An 18,617-nucleotide genomic window follows, 5' to 3' on the forward strand; every position below is an offset into this window, starting at 1 on the left:
TATCCACGCTCCAGCTTGAGGTAGATAGTTAAGATATCATTTTGTGCTTCTTGTTTCGTGTTCTCCACCCCTTTGTTTCACCTTCGTTGTCTCTTACGTTTCTCTTTGTCTCTTTATCTCACCTTTGATTGTCTATCTGTCTATATAATTCTATTGTAATAACACAATTCATGTGAATACCACTCATTTCCTTTACCAGTTTCGATAAACTATACCCACACAACTAAACTAGTTGCATGATCCTAGTAAAATATTCATGTGATTGTAGAGTGGTAAATAAGAAATTATAAGAAAGAATAGACATTATCAACTAAGACGATAATTGGTACCTTTTCAATAAGATCTAGAATGTCTTGATTGTCAACAAACTCTATGTAACTCCAATCAATTTGTTCCTTTGTATACTCTTCTTGCTCCATCTTGAAAACGTGCTGGAAACATATGGAGAATGTCATCAAGATTCTAAATCTCAGGCTTAATCTTCAAACATATCAACATACAAAGTTCCTAAAAAAACAAGACTTTGTAAAACATAAAATATCGTTACGACACCTGATTAAAGTGTTGTTGCAATTTCTCATTGGTCAAATTTATACAAAATTGCTCAAAGCTGCAAGTATAAAAAGCAAAAAACATCAGCATTAAAAAAAAAGGTCCACTAAGAGAGTAAAATAGAGTTAATAAACAATCATAATACAAAAAAAAAAAAAAAAAAGTTCACTGAGAGAGTAAAATAATTAGTTAAATAAAAAATTATAATACAACAAAAAATGTATATATTTTAAAATGTAAATTGTACATATGTATTCTATATTTATGTAAATTGATATTCTATATTCTCAATACGTTGACACATTTAAAGAATTAACACAAATAAATATAGGGTAAATTGCATAATACTCCATTGTACTTTAATAAAAATGCACAAAACACCCTATATTTTATTTATTGCGTGAAAATCTCTTTGTATTAAATTAAAATATGTACAAAATGCTCTCTTAAAATATGCACAAAATGCTCTCTTTGTCAAAAACTGATGTTTGGTTGTAAACATAATCCTAATTATGCAAATTTTATATAAATAAAAGGGTCAAATATCTTAAATAACCTTCTTTGAATTTTAGAAAAATACTAATAAATAATTGATTGATCCTTCCTTTTATAATTTTTTATAAAAATTAGATAACAGTTTGTGTAAAAAAACTATTAAATGAATGGTTAATAAATTATTTATTTATTTTATTAGAAAAATATTATTTAAGATATTTTTTATTTGCATAAAACTTGCATAATTAAGTATTCATTTACAACCAAACATCAACTTTGAACAAATAAGATGTTTTGTGCATACTTTAATTTAATATGAAGAGGGTTCACATAATAAATAAAAAACGGAGGGTTTTGTGCAAAGTTACTAAAACACAAAGGATACTATATAATTTACCCATAAATATACATAGGCTAAGAAGGCATACACCTAAACTAATCATAAGTAAATCAGCCTAATCTTAACACCCCGGGCTACAGTGAACAAATTACAAGATTGAACTCAGATTGAGAACCTCAAGCTTTTATAAATACCATGCAAGTTGATCATTTCAAAAAATAATCAATGCCAATATACCTAGATAATACATTTCCTTGATGAAGTGAAAATCAATTTCAATGCTTTGTTCGTTCAAGGAACGTTGGATTGGAGGCTATGTTTGGGGCGAGTTGATTATTGTTAAGCGTTGTCACACATTGGAATAATGTTGGGAGTTTTCCTAATTTTTAAGGGCGAAGGGAAACTCATTTATCACCAATTGTTTTTGTATTGGAGCCCCGGATCCCCTCTTGACCATTATCAAACCACATTATCAGTGCATTATAAAACTTGAGTTCATAAAGTAACAATTTAACCGGAAAAATTGCAATAAATATTCTGTACCTATGATCAATTATTACTTTTGTCCTTTAATTGTCACATTAGTAAAACATATTCCACGTATGTCATTTTTTTGTGATTTCGTCCTCTGGCTGCGTGTCCAGTTCACGACAGATACAATTTCATGCGCTTAGAGTGGGATTGTGCTACGGATGACAAAAATTGCGAAAAGTGACATCTGTGGGATTAATTTTGTCCGGTGACAATTAAAAGACGAGTAATAATTGTTCATTTATTGCCTTAAAACGCCTAAAACGATAAAAAAAAAATATAAACCTGTTTTTAGACTCGGAATTTGATGATTCGCATGGTTCATCTGAAATGACCAAACAAACCAACTATCGATATTATTTTGTCCATCCAAGGTCATTTCGAAACCCAAAAGCCTTAAACACTAAATGTATACACCCAGTTTTAGACTCAAAATTATAAAATACTCACACGGTTAATATGAAACGACCAAACGAACCAACAAATGATATTGTTTTGTCCATGTGAGGTCATTTAAGGCTGCAAAAACTTTACACGCTAAAAAAATATACATTCATTCTCAGACTCAGAATTACACAAAACTCGCATGTTTAATCTGAAACGACCAAACTAATCAACCAGTGATATTCTTTTGTCTATCCAAAGTCGTTTAGGGCCCTAAAAAATCGTAAACACTAAAAAAATATTTTTAGACTCAGGATTGGATATAATTCACACGTTTCATCCAAAACAACCAAACAAACCAACCAACGATCCAAACTCATTTAGGGCCCTAGAAATTCTAAACGCAAAAAAATGTAAACTCATTTTTAGAATCCGAATTAAACGGAACTTTGACAGTTCATCTAAAACGACCAAAGAAACCAACCAACAATATTTTCTTGTCAATATGAGGTCATTTTGCTTCCTAAAAACCCTAAATGCTAAAAAAATATAATAAACTTTTAGACAAAGAATAAACAAAATTCACACGGTTCTTCCAAAACAAGCATCCGAACTAACCAGAAAAATTTTTTGTTAGTCTGAAGGTGTTTAGAGCTCAAAGAAACCAAAAAACTAAAACAAATAAACTAGTTTTTAGATTCGAATTGTAAAGTTATCAGTCTTGCCTTTTAATTGTCACCCTGGCAAAATATATCCCATATGTATCATTTTTTTTGCGATTTTTGTCCTCTAGCCGCGCATTAAGTTCATGACGGTGTTGAAGCGAGTGGGATAGTGCCACGGAGGACAAAAATCGCAAAAAAGTAACATATGTAGGATATACTTTGTCATGGTGATAATTAAAGGACAACAATGATAATAGACCATAGATACAAGATATTTATTATAATTTTCTCCAATTTAACCATATAAGTTTGCATATGTCTCAGGTCAGGGCATGATACTCAATTTCAACATTAAATGTGCAACCGCATCTTGTTTTTTGCTATTCTAGAACATCAAATTTCCTCCAACAAACATAAAATAGCCTCAGGTAGAATGTGTACAATTTGAGATCCTATCCAATTAATATTTCAATACCACCAATCTTAAAGTGGCCATGAATTTTAGATGTTAAGCCTTTCCCAAGAGAACATTTAATATGGCCATAATACACATAAGTGCTTTCCAATGAAAATCATCGGAGATCGAAGAAAACTGACTATCTCACCTAAAAGCTTAAATTTAAAGGAATGCACATCTTTTGTTTATTTATATTAGAGAGTTAACCAACATCTTCAAATATATAAAGTATGTCCATTAGTAGTGAGAGAAAAAGATCATTCTTTAACTATGAAATATTTCACCGGTCCTAACCCCTTAGTATGAAGATGGTTGTGCAAATGTTTTTTCAACCATGTAATGTCTATATCATCCCTTATGGCAATATCTTCAAAATTGACAACCAAGTAGACAGATCATCCCTCTAGGCCATGCTTATAGAATATAGTGTGACTAGTCAAACATTGTAAGATCCCAATTTTTTCAAAAAGAAGATAAAATCATCCAAACCATACCCGTAGAGATTGCTACAAACCATAGAGAGAATGACGAAGGCGAAAAATAAGACTATACTCCCTTAAGAAACAAAATCAATCGTTGCTTGATATAAACTTTGAGGATATTTGAGAAACAACTTTTTGAAATAACTTATTGGCCTAAAAAAGTTGAATTTCTAAAATACTATATACCTCAACGTTTTATAATAGCTTTTTGGTTTTAATTTTTTTATTCCTTATTTGCCTTTAAAGTCAAGTCTCTCATTCACATATAAATATATATATTATTACATTATTTATTATTTATTTTAGTATATGTTCTATTAGTAACTTACTAATTTTCATTTATAAATTTAAAGTAACTAAAATGATGATTTTTTGATATGTGGATTAATTTCTTCGTAAAATATTTAAATTTAGTGAAATTAAGAAAAATAGAAAATATTAATATTATTATTTTCTCTCTATATATAATTTTTTACATAAAAAAATTTGTATTAAAAATAAATAAAATAGAATATATTTACTTTAAAAAATTATAATATATCTCTGTAGTCATTTTGCGTGTAAATACTCGACTCACTCATTTATAGGGATAAACGATCCTAGCTCGAGCTCAAAATTTATTTTATTCTTAAACAAATCAAGCTTGAGCTCGGTTAGCAGATAGCTTGATTAAGCTCATTAGAGATAATATTTATATTATTTATATATTAATATAATATATGTAATTTTTAATATCAAAATTTGTATTTATTAATCAAATTTAAAATTATATAATAACTGATGAATAAAATTAAATATATTTAATTCATATAGTAAAAAGTATACAGAATATGTATAAACTTGAACTCAAGCTCGAGTTCAAGTCTTAGGAGCAGAGTCGAGCTCAAACTATCATTCTAACTTGAATTCTTAACAAGCCAAGCTAAGTCTGCACCGCTAACAAGTTGAACTGAGTCCTAATTCATAATTGATGGAACACCGAAACTAATCAATAGTAGTTGCTTGAAACTAGGTGATTTAGATGAGTTAGTTGCTTGAAGCTAAGTGATTTAGATAACGCCATTTATAAAATAACATATAGTTTTTTGGAGAAAAATTCAGCGGATAGGTAGCAGCACGCGTGGCACACACCAGATTATAATGGGAGGTGCCAATGCTGATCCGCATATCTTGACATCAGAAATGCACCGGTGCGGCATGTGGCTAAAAGCAGCGCGGGAAATGAACAAGAGTAAGAAATTTGGAAAGTCTCAGTGGTAGAAAGTGCACCATCGGAAGGTTAATCGGTGACTTTGGATGGTGACACTGTGTACAAGGAATCAAGATCTAGTATTGGTTAGGTCAAAGAGCTATCCGAATGGGCACCAGAGAAAAATTAGGATTTCAACCAAAAGATTTCCCGGCTGCAGCAACAATTATGGCAATGAGGTAACTTAAACTTAATAAAGGATGGATATGATATGGTGTATATATAAATTATGTTGCATTTTGAGAAAAATCTATGAAATGTTTATTAATGATACAATAAAGTCAAATAATAACAACATAATCTAATAGATATTTATGAATAATAATAATCTAATCTAGTAAATATATCTAAACAATAACATAATCTAATAGATATGATTAAATAATAATTAACAAATCGAATAATATCAATCAAAATATCTATCTAAAATATATTTTAACACCTTATCTCAAACTTAAATTGGTGATATAGACGCCAACTCGAGTTTAGAGAAACAAGCAGGATATGGAGTTTAAATATGGACGGACTTCATAATTGAACATTAGGATTCAAATCAATTTTCTTTCATGGTAGGGACGTTAAACTCTAAGCAATTAGGATTTTTGTCAAATTAAGATTTTTAGTGGCATTAATCCTTTGTTGCGAAAATGCGCCGGCGATCCTCTATTGCAACGGCGGTAACTTTAATAAAATAAAATTTTGTCAAAATTATGATTTTTTTAATAGCCACGATCGCCGCGGCAACGGTAACGATCCTCTGTGACTCCAACGATGCTAAACCTTAATAGGCAGACACTTCAAACAAATAATTGAATACTAAATAATCAAAATTGAAAATTTGACAGATAAATTGAAAATATTCCAGTATGTTTTTGTCAAAAAATTGTAGCAATTAAGTCGTCTTCACACGTGGCTAAACTCGGCGGAAACAAACTTTTGATCGATGCTGACCACATCGGTCAACTTACATGAATTGTTTCTGACATTGATATTTGGTGGCAAGTGTCGTCTCGATTAGGAATATGGTGGAATTAGAATGGAATATATATTTTTGAAATGATCATGGATCTCAAATTTGAAGGGCAATGCTTTGGATACATTCCTAATTATGAAGATGTACCCGGAGAAAACGTGACTCGGATCCCATATTACATTTTGATAGAAATTTTGTATGTGTTTATTAATAATGAAACTAATGTTTGTTTATATACCTTATACTAAAGGATAAAGTCAACTAATAATATAATCTAGTACATATGTCTGAATAATAATAATTTTTATCTAATAGATATATCTAAATAATAACAACATAGTATAATAGATATGATTAAATAATAAGTAACAAAACTAAATAATATCAATCAAAATATCTATCTTAAATATTATAGATATCTATTTTTATTTTTTTTGAATGACGTGGGAACCCGCATTCGCTAGCCGAAAGTGCGCACCGAGTAAACCCCGGCCGAACTTAATATCCTGCAAACTAAGCCCGACAAGGCAAGTCACACTAGACGAACCATGTGTGGCAGGTGACCTAGAGGGTAAATTATGTAAATTGATATTCTATATTCTCAATTAGATTGATTACATACTAAGAATGGCCTAATCTACTACGTATTCAAGAAACATAATCGCAATCAATCATATGAAAAAAAACCAAAGAACAGACTAATTCAAGTAAATATCATAGGCTGAACATCCTAGAGATACCATAAGCAATACTGCAAGTCTTGAGATTAAAAGGTAAGGAAATTGACTGCTATGGTAGAAAAATCCAAAACAATGTGTTCTATATGACATTAACATTTGAAAATGAAGAAGATTAAGCATACCGGTTAAGCACCTGTTTGTCTTGAAAGACTCAAATCCATAAATATCCAGCACCCCAATTATGAACTTTGAATCAGGGTCTTGTCCAATGGAACTGTTGATTTTGTTAACAATCCTGGCTCAGAAGGCAACCAGATTAGTAAAGGCAGAGAATAATATCATGCGATTAATACTATTATGCCACATACCAATCAAACAATCTAGAATAGATAATTTTAGCCAAAGCATCTCTGCTCAATGTTGCATCTTCTGGATTAAGGCTTTTTGTTATGGTCTCATCACGAGTAACCATGACGCGTTTGCACAAAGAATCCTCTAAAGATGTTTCATTGCACCTAATGGATAAGTATAGATGCAAAGCTTTTAGTTACACCGGAAAAATATGTGAATAAAAAAAAAATTGAAATAGAAATGTGCAAGCACAGCAGCATCAAACAACATCAATATATAAATGTACTGTTTTTTGTTCTAAAAAGAACAATGTTTTATAGAATTTGAAATAAATAATATTCGTCCAAAAACAAAAGAGAGAAAAACCTTACATTAGAAGTTCAGATGCTGTTTTCAGATGAGACCGAGACTGATCATCCTTGGGTTGTGAAGTATCACCTTCCCCTGCAAACTCAATATTACCCAAATGAAGGATTGCAGCCACAACTCGGAAAATTGCATCCTGCAAATGTAAATCTCACAACAATCATACATGATGAACTTAAGTTGGACAAAATCAAAAATGTCAATACCTGCTCATCAGAACCAATCCCAACAATATCCATGGCCTTCCTTGTTGAAAGGTACTCTTTAGTTTCATCAACCCCATCCAATTCATAGCAATTTGATTGATTTAAATAACGAAATGTCCTTGGATTCCCCAACTTGTATTTATTTATTTCCTGATAAGAAGCATGAAGAAATGTGGAGGTAAGAGACTTAGTGCAGGGTGATTAAAATCATATATTAGTGACAAAAACAAAAGGCTACCTAAAATATTACCTTTTATTATTAACCTAAAGATGCCGGGTGAATCTATAGCAAAAAATAAGTAGTTTTCTAATACATTACATTATTGAAGATGGTTCTTATACATGGACTTTTGAGTAGCCTTAGTGGGACTGGGCGTGATTAGAAAATTTTCATAGAGAGAAAACCATAGAGGAGGTGCAAATTGATCACGCATTGTTGAATATTTTTCATGCAATATGTCATTATATAATATCAAGAAAACAACACCCCACCAACTTTTATAATGCTTTTACATTCACTCTAGAGAAATAGGGAGAAAATTATTTAATTTTTATTCCATAAGAAAAAGAAAGGGAAATATGCATATATATATATATATATAAAGTAGGATAGAAAATTTATCTAACAAACAAAATATAATATTTAATATAAAAAATTCTAAATAAATCATATTCATCTAAATTATAGATATAGATATAAATCTACCACTCCCGCTCAAGCTAGAACGTACAAGTCATACGATCCAAATTTGTTGTTGATGAACTCGGATTTTTAGCACCTTTTAGAGCTTTTATTAATATGTCTATAAGTAGATCATCTGAAGATATTTAGTATCTATAGATCCAAAGCAAAACTTTTTCTATGATGAATTGACAATCTATTCCAATATGTTTTGTTCGGTCATGGTTATCACACCACAACTTCATCTTTGTTACTGCATAGAACTTGCTTCACAAAATAATTGTTTAACCTAAAGAAGCTCACATGTAGCTAGGCCACAACACGATACTCAGCTGCAGGACTAGAACATGCGACCACATCTTGCTTCATACTCTTCTAAAATATCAAATTACCTCCAACAAACACACAATAATCAGAGGTACAACGTCTATCAACTAGAGATCCTGTCCAATCAACATTTCAATATACAACAATTTTAGATGACCGTGATTTGTATAAAGTAAGTCTTTTCCAAGAGATCTTTTAATATACCACAACATGCACATAAGTGTCTTCCAATGAGAGTCACCTGAAGACTGAAGGAACTGACTCACCACACTTACTACATATGATATATCTGGTCGAGTGATAGTTAACTGAGTTTTCCAACTAACCATGTATATCGCCATGCATCAGTTAAGAGCCTTTGCCCAGGAAAACACTTCGTATTTGGATCTATAGAAGAATTTACAGTCTTACATTCACTCATTCTTGTACTTCTACCCTATCAAGAACATACTTTTTGAGATAGGATAACACCATTCATGGATTGGACAATCTCAATTCCTAAGAAGTACAGTAATGGTCCAAAATCCTTGGTCTAAAAATGGTTGTGCAGGTGCTCCTTCAACTGTCAGATGTCATTTATGTCAGATAACAGTACCATCAATATATAAGCAAGCAAGTAAACACTTCGTCCCTTTTGAGTATGCTTAGAGAATACAATATGATCATATAAGCATTGTTTCAAATCAAATTCTTGAATAACAAGTCTGAAACATCCAAACCATGCCCGTGAAATTGTTTTAAGCCATAAAGTGAGCGACGAAGTCGATATACAAGACAGGTCTCCCCCTGAGCAACAAAACAAGGTGGTTGCTCTGTATACATTTTTTTTTAATCTCACCATGAAAGAAAACTACTTTAATGTCCAATTGATGAACGGGTAAACCACACATAGCCGCCATAGAAAGAAAAAGGTGAACATAAGACATCTTTGGCAACAAAAGACAGTTTTTGTATAGTCCTCTCCATACGCTTAAGTAAAGCCCTTTGTAACAAGACGAGCTTTGAGACGACCAATACAACCATTAGGGCCAACCTTGACTGCATAAACCCATTATAAAGCTACGAATGCCTTTCCTCGCTGCAACGGAACTAGCTCTCAAGTATTTTTAGCATAGAAAGCCCTCCTCCACCATGGCTTGACACCACTCTGAATGACCCAAAGCCTCACGCTAAGGACGGGAACAAAGACAAAAGCTAAAGTAGATAGAATACTACATATGAAAAGAGATAAACATTGATAACTAAAAAAATGGTAAACAAGATTAGGATTACGAGTGGACTGAGTATCTTGACCTAGGACAACAGGTGATGGTGGAGCGCAACCGAGGAAGGTTACGGAACCGGAACTGAGTCATCAATGAGGTATATTCTGACATTGCTATGTATGCGACTGTAAACCTAAAGTGGAGGCCTGGGAAATAGGGCTACTGGAACAGAAGTCATACGTATTGAGACTGAGAAAATGAGTAAGGTGATATTGTAAAGTATGGTGATAACTCAAAGAATATGACTTTTGCATTAAAGTAGTATCGACTGGTGAAAAGAAAATAACATTGATGACCGAGGATGTAATTTGTCCAACCTAGAAGAGCGGTCATGAACAAAATACGTACAACCAAACACATAGAGAGGTAAAGGATATAAAGACACATTAGACTGAAGACATGCAATGGGAATCTTATGACTTAGGGCAGTAGACAAAAGACAATTAATAAGAAAACATGATGAAAGGATAGCATTAGCCTGGAATTTAAACGGAACATTATAATGTATAATAATGGTACAAGCTATTTATACTAAATGTCGATTCTTGTGTTTAACCACTCTATTTTGTTGGGGGAGAAAGGCAAGACGACTAATGAATAATCCCAAAAGAAGACATGAACTCAGTAAATGACTGAGAAAAATATTCTTTACCATTATCACTCCTTAAAACCTTAATAGAGGCATAATATTATATATGAATTACAGTGCAAATTTTTTTTAATATAGTAAGTAATTCAAACCGATTTTTCATTAAATTAGCCCAAGTATACCGACTAAGATCATTAATAGAAGTAACAAAATGTTAAAAACTCAAAGTTGGAATAAACGACCGGGATCCCAAATATGCACTAATGGGAAGGGTTTAGATGCTCTATTATTGACGCGCTTTGGGAAACTAATATGAGACGTCGAGACTACTTTCCAAGCTCGCATAACTCGTATGGTAATGAAAACAGTAGGAAAAGACCGCTTTCATTTTGACAAATTCGGATGACCTTATCATTGATGGAACAATTTAGGGGACTTAATAAACGCAGTAGCAAGAGTAGGAGATAGGCAATGAGACTTATTCAGGTAATATATCCTATGAGACTCACGTCCGACACCATTCGTCTGTCCCATTCTGCATTCCTAAATAACAAATGACCTACTAGTCAATCTAAATCTCAGTAAGTTGTAAAGCTGGCAAAAACTGACCCGACACGATAATCCGACATGACCCGACACGAAAATTGGGTTTGGGTCAAAGATTTCAATCCGATTATGTATACGGGTTGACAGGAACCCGACACGATAATAAACGGATCGAGTTAGGGTTGAGACTCTCAACTCGAACCCGACACGACAACCCGATTATAATATATTAATATTGATTAATATATTTATTATATATGTAAAATAATCATAATTTATTAATTTTCTCATAAATTAATTTAAACTAAGTTCAATTTTAAATAATTCAACCTAATTTATGCTCAAACCAATAAAAACTAACATAACACGACAACATAACAAAAAATTATTTAATTTGAATCAAGAAATTTGACTTAATTATGTATACGAGTCAACCCGAACCCGACACGATAATAAACGGGTTGGGTTAAGGTTGAGTAATTTAACCCGTTTAAAGTATTCAACCCGACACGAATCGAACCATTGCCAGCTCTAGTAAGTTGACTAACAAATATAAGAGTAAATAAACTTTGTGGGACATAAAGGACAAACTTAAAGAGGTAAATTAAGTGATGAACAAAGCCTACCAATAGCCCGGATGAAAGAGTGAAAAACAAAGAGGGATTGCTAGACACATGATAAGTTGCACCAGAATCTAAACCCATAAACCCAATGTAGATTGAGAAATACCGACAAGAGAAGTTTGGGCATCAAATGAGGTGTTAGTATTATTGGAGAATGATTGATGGTATGCTTGGAACCGAAATAATGCATCATAATTGGCATGACTTATGGTAATAGAATTAGGTGACGAACACTCATTCACGCTAGTAGGAATTGCATTTGTTGTATGATAAAAGCATCCATTAAGACTATAGCAACATCCTTGACTATAACCCATCTTATGACAATATGTACACTGTAAACGGAAGTGTCTAGTACCAATCGACTTAAAGAATCAGTCATTGAAACAACATTGGAGAAGCTTCCGAAGCGGAAAATAAACGGACAGCCGGTGGCACCTGTGGCCTGTGGGTCACACGTGCGGTGGCAATAGCAGTGCGAGTGTCACACACACGGTGGCGGAGACAAATAGCAACGCCGTTTGACGCATCTCCGGGATCAAGAAATTGCCGAGTTCTAGAAGCAGCACATATATAGATATAAATCTAACATTCACAAATATGCTAGACTTAAGTGCATCAAAGTAACTCAATATAATATAGATTTGATTAAAATATTTCACAACCAGGCAGAGGAGCCTATTAATTTTATACTAGATGCAAGAATCATATTAATTTGAATTCTAACAAGATTCAAATTCCAAGCCAAGTAAAAAAAGGAGTGTAAAGTTCAATTATAGTTGGTGCAATAAAATAAATAAATAATGAATGAATGAATGATTTCCAGTATTCGCTACTAAATCTATAGATTCATGTTCATACTAAAATTTTACAAATCTCTTCCCACATAAGTCTTTACTTCTGTAAGGTCCCAACTAAGATGGACCATCTGAAACCAAAAGTCAATTTTTCTTCAGGAAGATTTAATAAATGTTTTTAACTAGGCTAGGAATTGCATTACACAGCCTGCAATACTTCAGCACTGTGCTTTTATCCATATGGTATGGTACTGAAACTAAATTGAACTGGCAATTGATAAAAATCATAAGTACTTATGGACAAAAATAAGAAATAAAAAAAATAAAAAAATTGTATTACCTCCGGTGGGGCAGCACAAAGCATATAAAAACAATGGTAATTTCTTTCTGGATCAGACACCTGGCATACACGTGATCTTTCCAGCAAATAAGTTCTTATTGCAGCACCCGAAATTTTACCCATGCCGTTAAACTGAAGTTCAACAAATTTGCCGAAGCGGCTGCCATTCGAAAGAAATAGATTCTCATTTTATTTTAAAATCAGAGTAGCATATAAATTATAACTACAATACACAGCATAGTTTGAATGAAATATCATTTGACCTTGAATTATTGTTCCTCAAAGTCTTTGCATTGCCAAATGCTTCCAGAACAGGGTTTGACTGCAAGAATAAGAAAGAAGAAAATTAGATGACCAACTTTCCTGTGTTTGTTTTTGTTCATTCGGAATGGTGGGGAAAGTTGTTAAGGTATCATAACAAAAGCTTACGGCAACACACAGAACAAAAAGGGAGAGTCGAATCAGATACCAACCTCAAGCACTTTCTGCTCCACTGTCCGTCCCTCTTTTGTACCAACTCTGCCACCCATATAAGCTAGATAACGCATCAGCATTTTGGTGCTTTCAGTTTTACCAGCTCCACTTTCTCCACTCACCAAAATTGCTTGGCTTATTCCCTCATTAACCATCTGCCTGCAATTTGTTGTAAGGAACATGAAAAATAATAATAATAATAATGGTAATAATAATTCAACAAAATCCAAAAAATAAAAATAAAGATAAAAACAAACAAACAAAATAGGCAATTAGCAGTGGTTAAATATCCGGAAAGAACATGGTTTATTGCCTGTAAGCACCATCGGCAATAGCAAAAGGGTGTGGGCTCAGCTCTCCAAGTGGTACTCCTTTGTACTGTTCCATCATATGATTATTATAAAGATGAGGCAACCGTTGAAAGGGGTTTACTGCTATCAAAATGCTACCAGTATATGTCTGCAGAAACAATCTTTTTATCAGACTCGTGATATTATATAGTAGAAAAGTTGTAGCTGAACCTAACTGTAAACATAACCCCTGCTGCAAGACTAATAACGATGAAAATACTCATAACATAAGAGTGGAAAGGTAGGCTTAGTAGTCCCTGTCACCCTCATTGGTCACAATATTCATGTGAGGACACAAAGTAAACCACAAAGAAGAGGCCTCCCCCAGAATGAAAAGATTGAAAAAAATATATTATAAATTAAAGTAAAGTAAAACAGTAGCACAAGGTTATGCTTGTGACTTATATAGTTGGAGAAATCATTGATTGTAAGAGAATTGGGAAAAATAAAAGTACAAAATGCCACTCACATATATTTCATTCATATCAAATCTACATCTCAAATTGCACAGCACGCCTGGCTCGTGAAGATAAGAAAGCCTTGTCATATCATCCACGCCACAAGAAGGAAAATCAGGATCTTTGGGATGTACATTGTCTAAATTAGCGACAGCCTACAAGATTTAAAAAACAACGAAAAAAAACAGAAAAATAATAAGAGCCAGAGATGAATCAAAACAAGAGCATATCTGTAATATTAGTTCAACCATACTACAAGACTTCCTCTGATGGTCAAGGTCCCATTCCAACAATCATATTGATGAAAAAGTTAAAACAAGAAGGGTCCTGAAATGAGAGGGAAATTGGAGTGCCCCACACTATTACAAGTATCTATTCATGTTCAGAGATGTACAGCAGCACACTTCAGTGTCAAAGTTATCAACCAGAACAATTACACAGATTAGCAGTTAAGCTGGCAACTTTCCATGAAAAGGAAATTTCAGCATTCAATATAGGGTTAAATTCTGGAGTCAAGGCAGATAATAACAAGGTTGACTAATTGCATTCACCTATTTTGGTGAAATTGGCGTGAAATTACAGCATTGGTTTCTCCATGCTGGAAAAAATCAAATTGGGATCAAAATGGGAAGCAGGACTTTGCAGCAGGTAGAGTAAGCGTGTGACTTCAGCATGCTAATATCAACTATTTGAGGCTGCTATAAATATCAACTATTGTTTTGGAAGATCTTAAATATCACAAATCTATTTGGTATTTCTTTCACCTAGGGAGCCATGAGAGGAATTCAATGTCGAAAATGACTGTAATTTTCAACTGAAAATGATTATGATGACAATTGTTGCTATGTTGATATTAGTGTTGAAAATTACAGCTTTACTGCTGAAGAGTATTTAGAATAAATATGTAGTTAAACGTCAAGGCTTTCCTTCATTTAATTATTTTAATCAATTCTTTTGAATTTCCATAATCATAGGATTCAGATATAATTCTGTGGAATATGATTATATTTCCAGTCGCATTACTTTTAGTCATGCTGTAAATATTGTCCCTTCATCAAAGTGAATGAAAAACACTGGCCATTATTTCCAACATTTTTGGGTGAAAAATAGTGAAGAGATCTTCCACCAATCTGATCAAGAAAGAAATTGTGGCTAAGATATTCATGTTGACAATTGTAGCTAAGTGAAAGCCATTTGCTGTTGAAGAGTTTATTTGATAGGAAATATTAACTGTATTTCAGGCTTTCCTTTATGTTGTCCCTTCTTTAATTATTGGAGTTGTGACAAATGTTAGAATTCTAGTATAACTTTATTTTATGGAATTTCTTTGTATTTCCAATCATACCATTGTAATCTCACCATGCATATAGACTAAACATTTATTGAAGATAATGAATAACAAGCTTTAATTTCCTCATTTACATTCTAAGCCAATTTCCAATTGGAGAACTAAGATGAATGTATATTCTACTTGCCAATTCAGCGCAACTAAAATCAAATAAACAACTCCCAACTTGAAGTTGGTTTGTCCTTAGAACATTCATAATTGGATTACTCTATATAAACACATATATGTATAGTATGAAAGAAAACAACTAAGAGAAAATGATGAAGCATGTATGAATTATATTGATAATAAACAAATTACGTATGGGAATAACATCCATGAAGGATTTCTTACCTTCTTCCCTGAGGTGCAAGACACCTTGATCTCTTTACCATTAAGTTCCACAACCTCTCCATCTATCCAGGCTACCTCAGGATCCTCCACCCACACATGAGATCCAACGGATATACTGGCTGAAGCAGCCTGAGTGACAAGCGGGATTAATATTAATCAACTTTTAGGAAGAATATTAACACATAATTTACATATTGGGTTTCGTTTAAACCACTAGTGCATAGTACAGCTGTCCAGAGTAAAGGTATAATGTAATAGTTATATTTCAAAAACAATGGCAAATAAAAATACACAAGGTAACAAAAGTGAACAATATATGTAACATGAGTCCTGTCACCTGTTTGACTGTAGGAAAAAGGTGAATAACAATTGCTTATCTTACCCTTCAATTCTTCAACTTGTGGCAAGGCCAACACTATAATATTTTCTGTGAACAAATCTGGTGGCAATTTTAGAACTTACTAATGCTTATAGACTCAAATCAATTCATTATTATTATTATTATTATTATTATTATTATTATTATTATTATTATATTTTTTTAGTAAATCTTTTTAGTTTTACTAGACTAACCTTAAAACTTCTGAGGACACAAAATTGATATAAAAGCAGGGTCGTTTCTTTTAATTTAGTACCAAACCTTATATCATCCTCAATAACCTAGTTCATATTGCTTAAAACTTTCAAGGCATTCTCTTATCTTATAATTAAATATTTATGAATAATGTCACACATGAGTTTACACACCCTTGAGATGTACTTAGTGCATTCACTCGCTAGGAAACACCAAAAAGCTTTATACAACAAAATCCCGTTTCTTTAACATGTAACACTCCACATTGTAGGCAAATGAAACCACTTTGCTAATGCAGACAGATATAAAGGAAAGGAAACCCCTCAAATGTCAACCTGGATTTAGCAAAATAGAGGAAACATCTTTACAAACCACACAATTTTCTTTTTAAATATATGTATCATCCTTCTTGCAGTATATGCTCCACTCAATACTTGTCACTTCTTCATAAATAATAAGAACGACCGCTTCTAGAGTCTATTGTTCTATCCCTAGTCAAATCACTTTCACAAATCAATACAACAGTACTACTTCCAAAGGGTACCATAACAAGCAGCTTAATGCAGCTTGAGATTCACAAAATCACTGCCAGCAGATAAATTACTGTGTGCCTAAAGCTGCAGAGCTTGTGAGAAATACTATTAAGCTAATGAATCAGAACCCCCTCTATGTGTTACAGCACTTAAATTTTATTACATACTAGACGATGTAAATGACGTAGACGACGACAAATGGGGAACGGTGAGACTCGAACTCGAGATCTAAATCCCTGATACTATGTTAAAAAGGAATCCCGAGTTCCAACTTAAAACTAATTGGTTGTAAGTGGGATAGCCTTCACCCCCTTATAAGGTAGAGAGTCCCAACATCAAATCCAATGCGGGATACTCAACACTCCCCACAAGATGATAATCTTGAAAATCCAAATAAGATCAATATTTAATACGGGTACAATGACTCCGATACTATGTTAGACGATGTAAATGACCACCTCACCTAAAAGCTACACATCATTTATTTATTTATCTACAACCGGAGTTAAACCAACATCTTATAATTCTGCTCTTCTCAGCTTGTTGCACTAAAGAAACAAAAAAGATAAATTAAAATGTTTAAAATTGGAAAATTGCCAGATTCATATATTATTCTAACATCCAACGTAGAAAACTTCGACTGGAGAAAAAACTCACAGAAATTCATACACAAAATAAAGTTTAAACAAAAAAAATGCATTTCGCTCAACGTTAGCAGGAAATCTACTTCCAGATTGTGACGATAAGCTCACCGTTCCAATTCTCCCCCCAAAAAACAAGAAGACGAACGCAAATACTTATATACATTAAATACCATTTCCGAGATTGGAAGCACTCAGACTTCAAGAAGCGTCTTCAAATGGTAACTGCTCTCCGGTCACGCATATCTACGCGCATCCACACCATTTATTTCCTAGCATTCAACGATACATCCGCCGCTACTCGTCAGAAATTCGCTCACTCTCTTCTCCGACCCTGCCTCCCGTGACCTCTGCAGGAATTTCTGAAAATACGCGGAAACAACAATGTCAGAACGCCGGGACGCACTTGCGGGCATATCCTCGATAAAATATTTGCTTTTACAAAGAAAGAATCAATCAATGAATCCGTGTGAACGTACAGTGAGATTATAAGAGGAGAGGAAGAAAACCATGAATGTGAATTTCCTCCTCCTCGGCAGGCACTTCCCTTTCCATATGGAACGGAAAATGAATGAATGGATTCCTCTCCTCCTCCACGACGCGATGAATGTTTTCCCCGTCGATTTCCGTTGTCCGGCGATTCTTCTCCCTGTGGATATGGCGCTGGTATCATGTAGGTCGGTACGACGATACGATACGATACGTCAACAATGCATTGCAGGCAGCGTGCGTACCACAATACGAACGAATTGCAGGCAGATTTGGGGTTTGACTATAATGCCCCTATTTTATTGTCTATTTACGCTTTAGGTTAGGACTCGGGACTCTCCTTTCCTCTCCTGCTGAGGAAATAAATACTATTTAATAAAATGCGTGAATGAGATTGATGCTAATTTCATTAAAATAAATTAGGTTAAATTATATCACATATTTCTCTATTTTATTAAAAACATATAAAATATTCTATATTTTATTTTACTTATTACATAAAAAAATATATATTATA

General features: G+C 33.2%; 1 protein-coding gene across 3 annotated transcripts in view; it reads right to left on the reverse strand.

Moving 5' to 3' along the window:
* Positions 1-18,454, reverse strand: part of LOC127250555 (myosin-6-like) — a 33,047-nt gene extending 14,593 nt beyond the window's left edge. For 2 of the 3 annotated variants that reach the window (XM_051273895.1, XM_051273893.1), the window contains exons 1-14: positions 18,091-18,442; positions 17,785-17,973; positions 15,864-15,992; positions 14,194-14,337; positions 13,688-13,833; positions 13,374-13,533; positions 13,164-13,222; positions 12,901-13,060; positions 7,732-7,881; positions 7,531-7,661; positions 7,177-7,323; positions 7,002-7,103; positions 553-610; positions 330-431 (exon numbers count right to left, since the gene is read on the reverse strand). In XM_051273895.1, the coding sequence (XP_051129852.1) occupies positions 330-431; positions 553-610; positions 7,002-7,103; positions 7,177-7,323; positions 7,531-7,661; positions 7,732-7,881; positions 12,901-13,060; positions 13,164-13,222; positions 13,374-13,533; positions 13,688-13,833; positions 14,194-14,337; positions 15,864-15,992; positions 17,785-17,787 (1,491 nt within the window). In that variant the 5' untranslated portion in view covers positions 17,788-17,973; positions 18,091-18,442. Of the gene's footprint in view, positions 1-329; positions 432-552; positions 611-7,001; positions 7,104-7,176; positions 7,324-7,530; positions 7,662-7,731; positions 7,882-12,900; positions 13,061-13,163; positions 13,223-13,373; positions 13,534-13,687; positions 13,834-14,193; positions 14,338-15,863; positions 15,993-17,784; positions 17,974-18,090 lie in introns of all 3 variants that reach the window. The other variant, XM_051273894.1, reaches the window with a different exon arrangement.
* Between the last annotated feature and the right edge of the window lie 163 nt (positions 18,455-18,617).

This window comes from Andrographis paniculata, unplaced genomic scaffold (genome assembly GCF_009805555.1).
Source record: "Andrographis paniculata isolate CXL003 unplaced genomic scaffold, ASM980555v1 Contig37END, whole genome shotgun sequence".
NCBI lineage: Eukaryota > Viridiplantae > Streptophyta > Magnoliopsida > Lamiales > Acanthaceae > Andrographis > Andrographis paniculata.